This window comes from Achroia grisella, unplaced genomic scaffold (genome assembly GCF_030625045.1).
Source record: "Achroia grisella isolate CSIRO2021 unplaced genomic scaffold, CSIRO_AGI_Agris_v1 utg402, whole genome shotgun sequence".
NCBI classification, from domain to species: domain Eukaryota; kingdom Metazoa; phylum Arthropoda; class Insecta; order Lepidoptera; family Pyralidae; genus Achroia; species Achroia grisella.
In genome coordinates, this window is record NW_026712841.1 from 5,037,084 (window position 1) to 5,052,038 (window position 14,955).

Here is a 14,955-nt window from a genome sequence, read left to right on the forward strand (position 1 = left end):
AGTTTTTTTTTTTATAATTCCGATGACATTGTTGCCAGGTTAAAATGAAGGGAACAATACTAATCCTTAACAGTGTTTAATATTAAGTGTAAATTTCTAATGTGTTGATCTGTACTATTTTATATCATTTACTTTTATGAATATCTCAGAGTAATGTGTTTATTATTACAATCATATTAAGTTTCCATGATCTGCGTTTGGACATCATGACATCTGAAAAGTGACAGCAGAGCGCGAAAAAACCGTGACGGGTTTTCATTTTAAAATTTGTTTAGTGGAAAGAACAATTTTAGCTGAACACTTTTGTAAATCTCTCATCCGTATATAAAATTAATGAATTACCTACTTTCTGTCATACTACATTATTGTATCGCTCTTTTTATTTATGTGAAATAAAAATTCTTTACCGGACATTCTGACATATGATATTCATATTCTAACATCTTACAAATAAATTATTGCAGCAATTATTTCAATATGAACTAATGATAAGAAGATCGATTTCTAGTGAAAATGAATGAAGCTAAAGTACCAGATAGCAAGGCTGATTGGCAGGCCATAGATATATATTTATTTTCAAATGGACAACAATACACTCCTCCGAGGAAATACCACCTGCAAACTGAAGAGCTAACTTGGTGGGAATCTACTCTGAACTACTTAGCTCGATCACAGTTCGGATACATGTAATTATGTTTTTTTTACTTTACTAGCCATTGGTTTGTGACATAGTTCAGTAGAATTCTATAGAACCTACCTATCAAATGTTTGTTATAAATGTTTACTTATTTATCCACTACTTAAAAACCTATATGACTGTGTTATTATGGATTATATCTACAGCATAACAATCTGTTTCTTTTTCTTTTAACGTCGTATTTGGATCCGTTATAACGTTTTAATTGATAGAAATTGGTTGAACTTATTTGTTCATATTGGTTATTTAGAGACTTTAATTCCACATATATTATACAAAGACAAGCTGACTAAGGTTTCCAATTGGAACACATCGCTTATTAAATTGTTAGATTAAATATTTATTGTAACAGAATACCATCTAATTTAAGGCACTCATCTATAAACTTGTACACAGTGGATGGAAAACGGCTAGAAGGACCTCTGGAGCTCAGCGATGGTATTGCGTATGTAGCTGTGGAGACCAACGATACATTTATACCAGCTGGTTATGACCTTTACCTTATGAAGGCATCCAGGTTCTTGTATTTTTTTCATATAAAAACCACACATTTCTTAACTGCTATCTCATAAACACCTTCTATACGATACGGCATCGCTCATTGTAAAGGCCAGATGTATAAAGATCTTGAACGAATAACCCAGTTTATAATTTCATTCTTCCTCCGATTCTTCTTTCACATTTTCCTTCCCATAATTTAACTCTTAAAACGGGAACATAGTGCACGAATAAATTTCTTGGATTTATTGGACTACAATTACTATGGTAAAATTAAAAATACTTTTAATCGTATATCACTATTCCTCCCCTTCCTAATCTCTATCTTATTAACTATCTTTTGATATTTTATAGGTCATGGGAAAAACGACAAGCAAAAAATTTAAGTAATAATGAAGTGAGGAATCCAGGTTATTTTAATAAATAATATGAATATTTTTGTACACCTACCATCCATTTGGTATTTAATAATATTATGAAACCATAGGATTGTAAATGAAATTTGAAGTAATATTATTTATTTCAGATGAAATTCAAATGATACATAATAGATTGAAATCAGATATTAAGGTGCGGTTAGATAAATTAAAATCTAACCTGAGACCAACGGCAGAAACTGTAAGTACTGTACATATATAAATATGTTGTTATTAACGTGATATTATACATAAAGACAAATACATACATCTCATATATGTCGTATAATGACAATACTGCCATAATAACAAATATGTATTTTTCAATGTTGACAGTTAAATATACATTCAATTGACGAAACTGAAGCCGTAAAAACTCTAATTTCACCTGCACACACTCATGGTGAAAGATCTAGCATTGCATCATCAAAACGAAGGCTTCCTTTATCCCAACGCAATACTATTGCAAGAAAAATTAATACTACACCTTTAACGTCACCAGCAGCAAGTAGAAAATCATCATTGAAAAAAAGAGAATTTTCAGCTAAACTTTATAAAGTTGCTTCGAAAAATGAAAAAAGCCCTACTGGTTCTATCAATAACCATCAACAACCTACAACAAAATCTAATAAGATCATTGCAAAAAATGTATGTAAAGGTAAACAAACAATGCCAACAACGTTTACAGCGTCATCCAAAATTAAAGACCCCGTTGAAACGAAATTATCTTCTTCTACTAAACCTCAATCTAACGAGAAGGGCCACACTATAAATAAAACAGAAGTTGACAATATAATCAATGATAAAGAAATTACAATGGTTTCTAACATAAACATAAGTGTTGATAGCAAAACGGACTCAATTTTAGTAGATTCTGAACTTAATCGGAATAGATTTTCTGTAATAGACAATAAAGATAAAAGTGATACTTCTTTAACAGCCATTCTTATGCCAAATGATAACAGGCAAACTATTGAAACGATTGAGGAATTACCTCCCACGATAATAAATAAAATATTAGAAAACATGCATGTACCTGAATCATTGGTACAGTATAAAAATACTTCGAGGACTAATAGCAGATTAGAAATAGTTTCTAATAACTTTCCCCAAGAATTACGGAACCATACAAAAGTTTCTGAAACTGTTACAGTTCCAACAGACTCTTGTATTGCTATAATAAAAAGAGGAGATGTAGTTGATTTAAAATTAGATGTACAAATAAAAAATTGCACGGCTATTATAAATAATGAAATAAATAACCATGTGCAGAATATAGAATTGTTTAGCGATAAATTACAAACAAATGGTTCTCAAACAAATGTCGACGAAAATGTAGTTATGCAAAATCAAACATTACAAACAATATTTAGTGAACTAAACAAAAGTGAAAATAATGAAAAAAATGTATTGGTTCATTGCGCACGTTGTCACGTTGCACCTGCTTGCTATGACAAAATGAAATTTGTTGTGTTGGTATTAAATAAAAGTAGCAATGAAAATTTTTTAAGGTAATCCATTTTAAATATTTATAAATACGTGATCTAGAGTAACTTCGAATTGGCATACCTAATATAAAATAGATTACGGCAAAACCAACTGAATTTCACTTTTAAATACTGACCAAATTTTCTACTTTTCAAATAGATTTTTATCTATCTTGTCTTATCTAGCTTATCCTAATCATTTTGGATACAACAAATAAATCAACCAAATCGTTCGAACCACTAAAGCAATGATATTTTATTTATATATGAAATAGACCTGAGACACACAACGGCGGCTGCCATTTGTATATATTTATATGTAAACCTCTCAGAAAAGAGTCTCGAAGTTATAGTGTCAAATGGCGTTGTTTTATGCTCTTTATTGAATAATAATTTCAAGGAAATATTAAGCAATATTCTATTTGAGATAATAATTTTAAAATATGTTTTAGATGTAACTGTGGAGAAGCTAATTGTAAAGTAGATAAAGAAGTTCAAACTACTCAAAATATAAAAGTCAACTGTAATGAGAGTATTGATAAAATAAAAACTAATATATCACCTATTCGTAATTTCGACAGTACAGAAACGAAGGATATAGTACATATAAATAATAACAAAATAACTGAATATGTTAAAACATCGCCTTCATCGCCATACGTTAGTAAAAACTGTAATAAAAACGAATTCACAAAACGAAAAGTGGTTATATCTGAAAGGGAAAATAGGGATCCTGTATTTATTACTGCATTACAAGACATTTCTACAGAAGAAATACAAGCTGCACAATCGTTAATTTTAGAGAATGAAGTTAATCATACAAGACTAACGAAAAGTACATTAAACAAATACACCCAAACTGAATGGTGTAATATTATGGTAAATAATTTACTTACCACAGCTTGCTTACTTGCCTATATTAATCCAGAGTCGGTAATATTTATGCAACAAATTTCATTTAGCGTATTCTAGCTATTAGCAGTTTAATGACTACTAAATATATAATAATAATATACATATAATAAAAATGTAGAAGTCGAATGTCTGTACATAGAAAAAAAACGCCAAAAACCGAGTACTGGGGATAAGAGAAATAAAACACATCCCAATTTTTTCAATAAAATTAAATATCATCAAACCTTCACTAATAAATTATTTCATTATATTATTAATATTAAATTAAATAAGAGTAAATTTAATAGTTTATTACTTTTTCAGCTTGAAGCAAGACGCCATGAGGATGGGCACTACACGTTTCACTTACCCCCATTACAGGTCCTTAGATACTACAGTTTATAAAAATATAAATAAAACTACACTGCATTTTATGTTTTAATAAAATATTTGTATGTAGCTATACGTAGTACCTAAAGATAACAGCATACCTAACAATATTATTTCTAATATGAAACAAGGATGTACCATATCACTTGTATTGTGTCCTAATTTTATTCGTTGTTCGTCTTGAAATACCATTAGCTTTTTTGCCAGTATGTTAAGAGGCTTCTGACCGATGTAACGCAGCTGCATTTCTGTGATGTACTTCAAACTCGATGCCGGCATTTCAAGCATTATCTGATAGTTAAAAGATATATATATATATATATACATATAATGTGCAAGTAATGCATTACTTATTTAACTTGGTATAAATACAAGTTCAGATCCTATCTAGTCAGGAAAAAGCAAGTTTCAGTGACTAACAAGTAGGTAGAAACGTTTTTTGGTCCCCGACCCAGAAAGAGTATTAAAAGTTAAGCGTATCTGTGGCGTTGCAGTTTCTAAATTATTATACCGATTGTGATACGGTTTGTATACGAATCCTGACATAATCAACATAATTTATACTTAGTTATAAATTATGAAAATCTGTTCAGGAATCTCTATGTTTTTTACTTATTAGAGTTAATTTTTATCGGAGGTTACGTAAAATTTTCTTTTCATTTTATTTTTCAAGTTACAACCTAAGTACGACTTGTTTAAATATATATGATTACAAACCTGTGCTGTGATACCGGACATAGCTTCTGGGTTAATAGCACTCAAAGCAGGACCCTCTACTTCAGCTAACAGCAGTCCTAAGCGGGAGACATCTCGAGCACTCCAACTGTACGATTTTCCTAGTGCCTATCCAAATATTATCAGCAAAGTCTTAAACACATGTATTCATCTTAACACGAATGAAGATCAGAATTAATGATAAGTTTTCAGGAAATGTAAATTTCTTAAAATTTCGATTTATTTCATCAATTATTAATATTAATAAAAAAAAAATGAAATATTTATTCTGATATGATCTTGCGGCCTTTAATGCAGTTCATAATTTTTTAAACTATCCACACCGTCCAGTGCAGCTAGCTACTTTAGTTGAGAAGTACTGTCAAGAAACTCAACTGCATATTTTTATATTATTATTACAATTTTTTAAATCAGATTTACCTGTGTTTTTGTCATCATTGCAAGATAGAATCTTCGCTGCAGAGGATCGCATGCACGTATATGATAGAATACCTGAAAATTTATTACTATTAGGTTAGGTTTTTCTGTTGTTTTCATATAATATCAACCTTCAACCTATTTTATTGAAACATTAATTTACCTGATGAGCCAGTTGCAAATAAGTATTCTCAGGGATCTTTCTCATGAAAGTCATAGGTACGCCACACAGCAAATTGTTCATCAAATTTAAATATTTTGGATGCATCCAATTCTTATTCAGTTGTAAGTATTTGCTCGCCACTACACCTACCTATATATATGTACTATAATATGTTTAGAATAAAATTGACTAATAAGATAAAGACCACAGTTTGGAACCTAAGTACCAATTACCATAGAGCATAGAAAATTGGTTTCAGATTAGGACTTTACAAATCATAGACGATACAAGATGTGCATAGATTCAAATTAACTAACGAACAAAATGAGCTTGTTAAAAGAAAAGTTAAAACCATAATAACATATAAGTAGATTATTTTGTGTCTAGTAATATAGTAAAAAGTCCATACCTGATGTCTATTAAGATCAGCATGTGTACCGACGTACATCAGTATTTTATCATCGCTTAAATTGAGTCTGGCAATTTCTCTTCCATTAAGATATTTAAATAGTGGCCGATACATCTCAAGAGTCTGGTAAGATATACTATCAGAACTGTTATTGCCTTTCACCACAGTCCATGTTGCTGCCAGTTTTTCGCGGCCTATTTTCATCATAGCAATGGTGCGAGCCTACAATTGTTTTTATCTTATCTCATTTAAAATTTCTTTTCTTTTCAATTAAGCTTTACAAGATGGAAGCTATATTATAAAATATTTCGCATTATTACTTATAGATTATATAAATGTGTATTATTTTATATAGTTGACACATGTACCTATCGATATCTTTATCAATAAATTATGGATCGAGTTAAAATTATTTTTTTGTAGGGTCTACTCTTGAGGCGATCTCATTGTCACTAATTAAGACTGATAAAGTGATCTGAAATCCTTAAATATGGCAGGTATTGTGTGTTTGAACTAGCTAATTTTATTCTTTAATTTGTACCATCTGAAATTTCATTACGATTTTGAATCGGTTTCGTAAAACATAATTATAAATATATCTTACAAAAATCGTTAACTTATTGGTTAATTACTTACCGATCGTAATACATACATAGGAGGCAATCGCATAATATCATCTACATTTCCTTCCAAAAATATGGAAAAAGCATTCACAGCCGTTTGCATATAATCTTTTGTAATTTTCAGATTACAATGACCTTGGTGCATATATTCGGATAGCGGAAGATGTACACTGCTTTTATTGTCAAACAATTCTGCCCTGAAATGTTTAAATATATCAATACCTACTAGACCCAACAGACGTTGTCCACCCTGAAAAAGCAGTGGCATCTATCGGGTCCAATTATGTTTTCAAAGCATTCAGAAACGCACTCAAATATACACACAAAATAAAACCCATATCGGTCTAGTCGTTTAGGGAGAATTAGGTGAGAACCACACGTACAGAAGAATGACCTATACCACAGATAACATAATTTTACATACCTATACTAATATTATATAGAGATAAAGTTTGTCAGTTTGTATGTTTGGAATAATCTCTAGTACTTCTTATCCGATTTTAAAAATTACTTTAGTGTTGAGTACGTCATTTATGGCGGAAGGCTATGAGTTATACAATGTCACGCTACTTTAATTACACGACTTTAATATACTGCTAAAATGTATCAACGTTATTGAACACAAATTTGTGTGCCAAGCCACGTGGTACCTTATTAACATGGAATTACCTCATTATGTTCCCATTTGGATACTGCGCAAGAGAATCATCATTAAATTCTTTGAAACTCAACTTTTGATTCTCCAAGATTTTGGCTATATCTTCTGCAATATACCCTGAATTAAATTTACTTTACCAATTAAGGACGAATACTTTTGTATTTATTGATTTCAACGGTATGTATTATTTATAGATCCATGCAAAAACAAAGACAGTTTTGACTTACCGGGAGTTTTTTGCCCATAAAGAAATTTATACATTTGTTTCTCAAATACTGAAATAGGATCTGAAATATATCATTTCTAAATATTTAGATATAATATTTATAACAGGATTTTAAATTAATGTATTGGATACTAGTTGTTTAGCATTATATTATATCTCCTCTATGTAGTTTTGCGGAGCAAAATTATAAATAAAATTGTATTGTGCGTTTTTCCTTGAAATGAGCATAGTTTTTTTATTTTTTTGTAACTACAGAATGTATGAAATACATTCTGTAGTTACAAAAAAATAAAAAGTAACAATAACGACAAATTCATAAGTTCAAATAGACTTTAAGCTAATAATTTTAGAACTGACACAACAACAACAACAATATGTACATATAAATATTTTTTGAAAAATCAATAAACTATTACAAACCTTCTTTAACAGTTTCAGGTACAGAGGCTGTCATAAACGTTGTGATCGCCATCTTGTTTTCAGCCTCCATAGGTTGCACATTGATAGGTGTATCTATGTTTTTCTTTAAATAGAAAGATTGTTCAGGTACCTCGTAGCTATTGCAGAAAGAATCTTAAAAAATAAATATTTAAAATTATATAAACGCTGTTTTAAATTTACAAGGTTCTTTACAATTGTATACACTAATTAAACGAGATATTTACCATGACAATATTATTTAAAAGCTTTTAGCTAAACCTCGACGCTAAATTACGAACGATGTTACAAACGTCCTGATCATGGAGATGGCGGAATAAACAAGTATTACGGGCAAATAAATCTGAGAACCGAATTTTTAATTATATCTTTTCAGCATATCTACTTTATTTTTATATATAATACTTAATATCATGGTTCTCGTTTACATAATATATACAAAATTACATAAGTAAATAAGCAAAATGTAAGTAATATCTTACCTCTCAAAGTATCTTTATTTATATTTGGAATTGTATATAAACTCTTCATATAACCGAGAACGCATGAAGATATATAAATTAGCAAAAATATGAATTGATACTTAACCATAATTAACAATTTCATGTGTAGTTACTATAAATAGCTAAAATAATTTAGACGTCTTGCAATATAGGTTTGCTATTTTGATATTAGATATAATGTTTGCAATTCATTGTATAAGTATCTACTCGAGTTGGCTATGAAATTAAGATAAATATTAGTAAAATATTAGTCAATTGCCCTTGCTTCAAAGTAGCAAATATACCTGAAAAATCTGAATTTTTTTCGTGTTACCTTTACAAATATTGGCACAGACAGACAAATATCAAGAAACTGTTATTTTGGCTTCTCTCGCTGTAATAAAGATTAGTTAAAAATATTAGTTTATTTTAATATATATATAATATCTGTGCATTACATGTATATAGATATACAGATAGCAACCTATTAATATTTTATTATATATGCTTAAATTTCTTGTAGATTCTCATCCTGCGGGATTAGCAAATATTCTGTCTACAGCCTGAAATAGGAAAAATAAACTATCTGTTTTATTTCCAAGTGTATGTATTATACCACTACTTTTCTGTATATCCTTTTCAATACCGAGTACCTAACTACGGTGCTATGCTGCTTATAAGTAATTAAAATCTAGTTAGATATAGCTGGCCATTCATAGAAATACTATCCGTGTAGCCCCAGCAGTATGACGGCGGGTAAAAATACGAATACTGAACACAGTACAGAAAATGAATACGTACTACGATTTATCTATCTATTTATCTTTTTGTGAATACCACCAAAAGTCCAACCCCTGAGACCAGCGAATCGCCATGATGGATTTAGTCGATTATAAAATTATTGCTCTAATGTTTTGGGCAGGCTCTCCATCAACTCCACATTAGACTCAATGAATTAATTAATCATTGTTCAATACAACAACAAAATAACTACAATTTCTCAAATCAGTTTATTTTAGATTTATACTCTTTAATTGCTGTATATCGTTATACATGTCGTGCCTTGCCTTTATGCAATTATTTGGGGTCGGCGCATTATATCACTAACGATGATAACTAATGATGACATTATTGTCATTAATTTTTCATTGACATAACATTTATTTATTTTCGGTTTTTGTCCCTTTACATCCATCAACGTTCATATTAAGTTTATTTAAAATATGCACCGCGCCTCCACTCGACATGTACATACCAATACAATCAGTTACCTGTCAACTTGCCTAGTTATTCTATATATAACCTATTTAAGAAAAAAAACTGACATTGTCGTTATGTTTTACAGTTCATTTTGACACACACCTTATTTATTTTTATTACAACTATGTCTTCAACATCATCAAGCGAGTGCGACTGTGGTCTACGGGATTACTACGAGTATAATGCCAATGTTAGAAATGTTCAAGGTCCTCCTTGTTACCCAACTCTGAGGCATCCACTGATTTATTGCACCCAAGTGGTTCGTACACACATCATCATCTGCTTCTTCATTGTCCCATTTATTTGGAGTCGGCTTAATGTTTTTCTCTTCCATTCATCTCTATTCGCAGTCATCTCGTTAATTAGTCCCATTCTCACCATCTCATCTTTCACACAGTCAATCCATCTCCTTTTCGGTCTTCCTCTGCCCTTCTACCCATCTACATTCATATGTAACGCCTTCCTTAAAATGTTAAAAATTCTAATTTATGAATAAATGTAAACTACATCAGAAATGAGTTCTGAGGTAACAGATACTAAGAACAATATACCCGAATATTAAGAACAAAATTAACGCTAAAAAGAATCCTTTATCGTATCTCCTCAGTTTCAAGACACTCTCCTTGATGTGAAGCCAAATCTCGAGGTCCTTGGCGTTGATATATCCAGTGACGTTCAGTTTTGCAGTCATTTGGAGGACAAGGCTAAAATAGCCTCAAAAAAGCTTGGTGTGCTCAGTAGAGTGGGACGGTATTTCACGGCGGCCCATCGCTTCCAATTATACAAGGCGCAAATCCGGTCGCACATGGAATACTTTTCTCATCTCTGGGCGGGAGCACCACAATACCAGCTACTTCCATTTGACCGCATTCAGAACCGAGCAGCCAGAATCATTGGTAATCAACGTCTATGTGACAGACTCGACCCATTGACTTTGCGGCGAGATATTGCATCTCTGTGCATTTTCTACCGCATATATTACGGGGAGTGTTCTGAGGAATTGTTCGGATTAATACCAGCTCACCTGAGTTTTACCACCGTACCACCCGCCAGAAACTGAAATACCATCCTGATCATCTGGATGAATGGCTAGAAACTTTTTGCCTCGCACAACCACATTGTGGAATCACCTTCCAGCAATGGTATTTCCAAACCTTCAAGAAAAGAGCTTATTCCTTTTTAAAAGGCCGACAACGTACTTGCAATTACCCTGGTGTTGCGGGTGCTCATGGGCGGCGGTAATCACTTACCATCAGGTGAGCCGCATGATCGTTTGTCCCCTGTGTTATAAAAAAAAAAAAAGAATAGATAATCTTTTCCTTTTTGGAAATCGGTTATACTACGGTTACTATATCCAATAATATGTCATCATTAAAACGATAATATTTATTTATGTGAGTGAACTTTACAGTCACCCAATATTGGGCATATTGGGAGATAATATACAAATACACACAGTTATAAACACTAATTACATACATATACACTAATTACACAAGGAAACAAAAGAGAAAAAAAAATGTGGGTTCCAGTTCATTGATAAGATAATTGAATATCTTCAGTTCTGTAATAATAATCTTTACTCCTTCAGCAACAACCTGTATATCGAAAACAAAGAAGCAGAGAAATGAGGAAAGGCAACCCAAATTTTTTTGTAAAAGCATTTCGATGGTACACTCAGGTAAGTTTTTAATTATTTAAAGAATATTTATGTTTCTGTAAGTAGATCCTTAGCAGTTCGTTAAAAGTAAGTAGATCTTTAGCAGTCGTGCTTAAAGCAGTTAGTTAGTGTCTTTCTTATCCAAAAAAGAATAAGAATGAAAACATTTATTAGCGTTGCTTTCTAGAGGAGTGTGAAATTTCGCACACTTTTGACCCAGTTTTTACGTTTTCTTAGGGGTACAAAGTGTGCGAAAGATTTTACTTCACGTATTAATATATAGACTACTTAGGAGCATCGACCACCCCATGAAGATTACTCAAAAGATCACGATTTGACTTCATTTGCAAAATGGTTGGACGACAAATACAACCAATTCCTTCTTGATAGTCAAATGGAAGATGTTAATGATGTGAAAATGAAGCAGACTTTTGTCATCAACGCTGATAAGTTAACAAATGGGTAAGTTTATTAAAATAATTGCTATACCTATGAATTTAGGATCGAAAAAAAAATATACACTGTTTAGTACAGTATCCTTCATCCTATCCAATATCCGAAAACAACCAATGATTTTGGATTGTTGAACTAAAAAGGAATTTTATCTCGAGAAAATGCCTATATCATATGGCATATCTAAAACTGTTTAGATCTTTAACACAATACTTTATAATGTATTTTTGAAGTAACAACCTATCAATGCCATTTATTATATTTTTCCAGCTCGGCATGTCGGCCGTGCAAAACTAAAATATTTGCGAGGGTGAAAAGGTATTGCCTACATATATATATAATTACTTATTTTCTTCTATCCTGATCTAATTCTTAATTCAAATACCTATATCGTGTTTTCTGTGTTCCAAGTCCCTGGAGGAAACGTCGACATCCCATAAGTAGTAAAGAAGATGGCGATATGCTCAGGAAGTAAATCGTTTAATTTTAAAAGTTATCTTAAAACTTTGTATTACAGTATTCTTTAATGTATTATTATTATTTAAGGTCACATGACAGCTTGAAGTATATACTGGCGCCTAAAGACGTCATTCGACAAACATCGTGCTGTCAACAGTATGTATGAGTTCTTAACCACGAATACTAAACATCTCTTTATTTCCTTAAATCAATGATTAATCAGTCGTCATTTACAGATCAGTTACCACAGTCGTATCTGAAACCGAAATCCAAACGAAAATAGTACTGAAATCTCAAAGTCTAACAAGTGTCCGTGTTCGTGGTTCAGAACATAAACCTAATGATGTTATAAGTGTACAAGAAGGTAACAAAATCGGATCAGAATCGGGTGATGCAGGCGATAAAGAAATTAAAAGAATAGATTATGTATCAAATGTTTACGAAGCTGCAATTGAAGATGCATTTTGTCAATGTCCTGAGGAATGTGCTGTGAAAAGGAGTACAGAGACACAAGACAATACTTCGACAGTTGCAAAATGTGTCAATTGTTCTTTACATAAAAATTCTACAGTATCAACAATAGATAAAAATCAAGTAAATACGTCGGAGGTTTGTAGTAATTTCTATGGTATTATTTTCTATCAAGAAATGTTTTATATAATTAAATATGTATTTCGATACATAAAATCACTATCCAAATTCACATTCATTTTAATAAAGCCAAAGTCAATTTATATACCTCGTGACATTTTACTTCGATAGCCGTAAAATTATTGACTTTTGTACCATTATTGTATATGAAAAATTACGTACTGTTATAATCTATACTTACCAGAAATCCAGGATGAATTTCTGTATTTGCAAACTAAGGATTACGAGACATGACATTTAGTTGTCAGTCACATGATCACGCGATATCCATGATGCTGTTCATGTATATGGGGGACTGTTATCACTTGACAGGTTATACAATTAATAAAGAGATCTAATAGACTTCTAAGATTGCTTTATTTAAGACAACGTAACCTAAATTTGCCAGTTATCTTATAGGTACATAGGGATGAACACAAAAAGAAACGTGGCAAAAAACCGAAAAAGTGTGAACTCGAACCACAAAACCCATACATCAATGATGTATCATGTCAGTGTTCTGAGATTATAACCAGAATGGATGCTGAGAGCCAATACTCTGACCGGAAATTGTGGACAGAGTGCATTTGTACTGGCGCTTACCACAAACACGAATCTTTAATGAAGGTCCCCACGCTTCAAAGGGCAACCAGATGCGTAGGCATAATATTGGTTATATATATAATTACTATCTGTATTTCGCGTCTTTGTTTTCATCTGCTTATTTTCAAGTACTAAACATATTTCCTTCCATGGTGAAATAATTTATTTCCTATCAATTTTTATTAAAATACAATAATAAAATCGATACACTTATATCTATTTTGAAATTTAATTATTTTGTAAGATTTTTACATAGCGCACATATGCCTACTGTTTGTACCTAATGTGAAAATCTTAAATTATAAGTAAGACAGAGAGTTCGTTTATTGCTTTGTTTATTTAAGCTATATTCATAGTTGGCAGTAGTTAACATATACGAGTATGGATGATCGTGGAAATTAATGTTTATTAATTTATGTGTATATATTATAGTTCATTTTCATTAATATATAAGTAGACTAGCTTTTGCCCGTGGATTCTCTCGCGTTAATTTATCTCCTTAGGGGTGGAATTTATCAAAATCCTTTCTTAGGGGATGCCTACGTCATAGTAGCTTTATGCATGCCAAGTCTCAACCCGATCGGTTTAAAATTGACAAAGTTTCATATAAACTTTGGATGGAACAAATGGGATGATCCCCTATTTTATCCCCTTGGGGATAGAATTAATTAAAATCCTTTCTTATCGGATAACTAAGTCATAACATCTACCTGCATGCCAAATTTCAGCCCCATCCGTCCAATGGTTAGGGCTGTATTATATATTTAGATTTACTGTATCAAGATATCCATTTTTGGAAGAGGTATCTAGTTTTATCAAGTAGTTTATCAAATTGTTTACACATTAATTTTTTTTTAATTGCAGGATATGTCATTATCACCTTATTGTATATCACAAAAATGTCAAGATAAACAATGCCTTTCAAATAAACCTGTATTTCCGATATCAAATAATTTGAATACGTCTAAAGTAACAAGTTACAATGCGTATTCAATAAACAATACAGTACAAACATCTGACCACTCCATTTGTTTCGTAAGTTCATTATCACGTCGTCCCTTAAAATTTATTATTGCGTAATGCTAAGCGATAATAATATGCTAAAATCTTATTTTTTAGGAGAACCAAGAGTATCCTCTATTCATGAAAATATTTTGCGCAGACAAATTGTCTGAAGACTTTATTTATAGATGAACATAACAAAAAGTCGATACATAAATTAAACGATGAAATTTCAGATCAATGGTTGATTAAAATGCAATATACGTACTATCAAATGCGTAGGAAACTAAAATAATGATCTAAAGTAATTAAATTCTAGTAATGTGAAAAATAAAAGATAAAATAAAGTATTGAT

The 14,955-nt window shown here is 31.3% G+C and overlaps 3 protein-coding genes across 7 annotated transcripts; 2 read left to right on the forward strand and 1 right to left on the reverse strand.

The window, feature by feature from the left end:
- Positions 1 to 287: 287 nt before the first annotated feature.
- On the forward strand, positions 288 to 4,397 carry LOC131844542 (uncharacterized). Its single transcript, XM_059193456.1, has 8 exons — positions 288 to 686; positions 1,068 to 1,214; positions 1,550 to 1,605; positions 1,722 to 1,813; positions 1,948 to 2,658; positions 2,884 to 3,122; positions 3,551 to 3,977; positions 4,317 to 4,397. The coding sequence occupies exons 1-8, from the start codon at positions 514 to 516 to the stop codon at positions 4,395 to 4,397; spliced, it is 1,926 nt and encodes a 641-aa protein (XP_059049439.1). The 5' UTR covers positions 288 to 513.
- Positions 4,398 to 4,430: 33 nt separating this feature from the next.
- On the reverse strand, positions 4,431 to 8,722 carry LOC131844543 (uncharacterized). Its single transcript, XM_059193457.1, has 10 exons — positions 8,534 to 8,722; positions 8,034 to 8,186; positions 7,615 to 7,674; positions 7,399 to 7,492; positions 6,743 to 6,926; positions 6,107 to 6,328; positions 5,698 to 5,847; positions 5,538 to 5,609; positions 5,100 to 5,225; positions 4,431 to 4,673 (listed from the first exon to the last, which is right to left on the reverse strand). The coding sequence occupies exons 1-10, from the start codon at positions 8,655 to 8,657 to the stop codon at positions 4,431 to 4,433; spliced, it is 1,428 nt and encodes a 475-aa protein (XP_059049440.1). The 5' UTR covers positions 8,658 to 8,722.
- Positions 8,723 to 9,883: 1,161 nt separating this feature from the next.
- Positions 9,884 to 14,931, forward strand: LOC131844382 (uncharacterized). 5 transcript variants are annotated; one of them, XM_059193254.1, is made up of 10 exons: positions 9,884 to 10,052; positions 11,385 to 11,474; positions 11,746 to 11,915; positions 12,177 to 12,224; positions 12,318 to 12,377; positions 12,453 to 12,521; positions 12,602 to 12,974; positions 13,416 to 13,667; positions 14,463 to 14,633; positions 14,718 to 14,931. In XM_059193254.1, the coding sequence occupies exons 1-10, from the start codon at positions 9,918 to 9,920 to the stop codon at positions 14,790 to 14,792; spliced, it is 1,443 nt and encodes a 480-aa protein (XP_059049237.1). In that variant the 5' UTR covers positions 9,884 to 9,917; the 3' UTR covers positions 14,793 to 14,931. The 5 variants fall into 5 exon arrangements, with proteins under 5 accessions (XP_059049237.1, XP_059049238.1, XP_059049240.1 ...); XM_059193255.1 differs by having other exon boundaries at positions 13,416 to 13,652; XM_059193257.1 differs by lacking the exon at positions 13,416 to 13,667.
- The last annotated feature ends 24 nt before the right edge of the window (positions 14,932 to 14,955 follow it).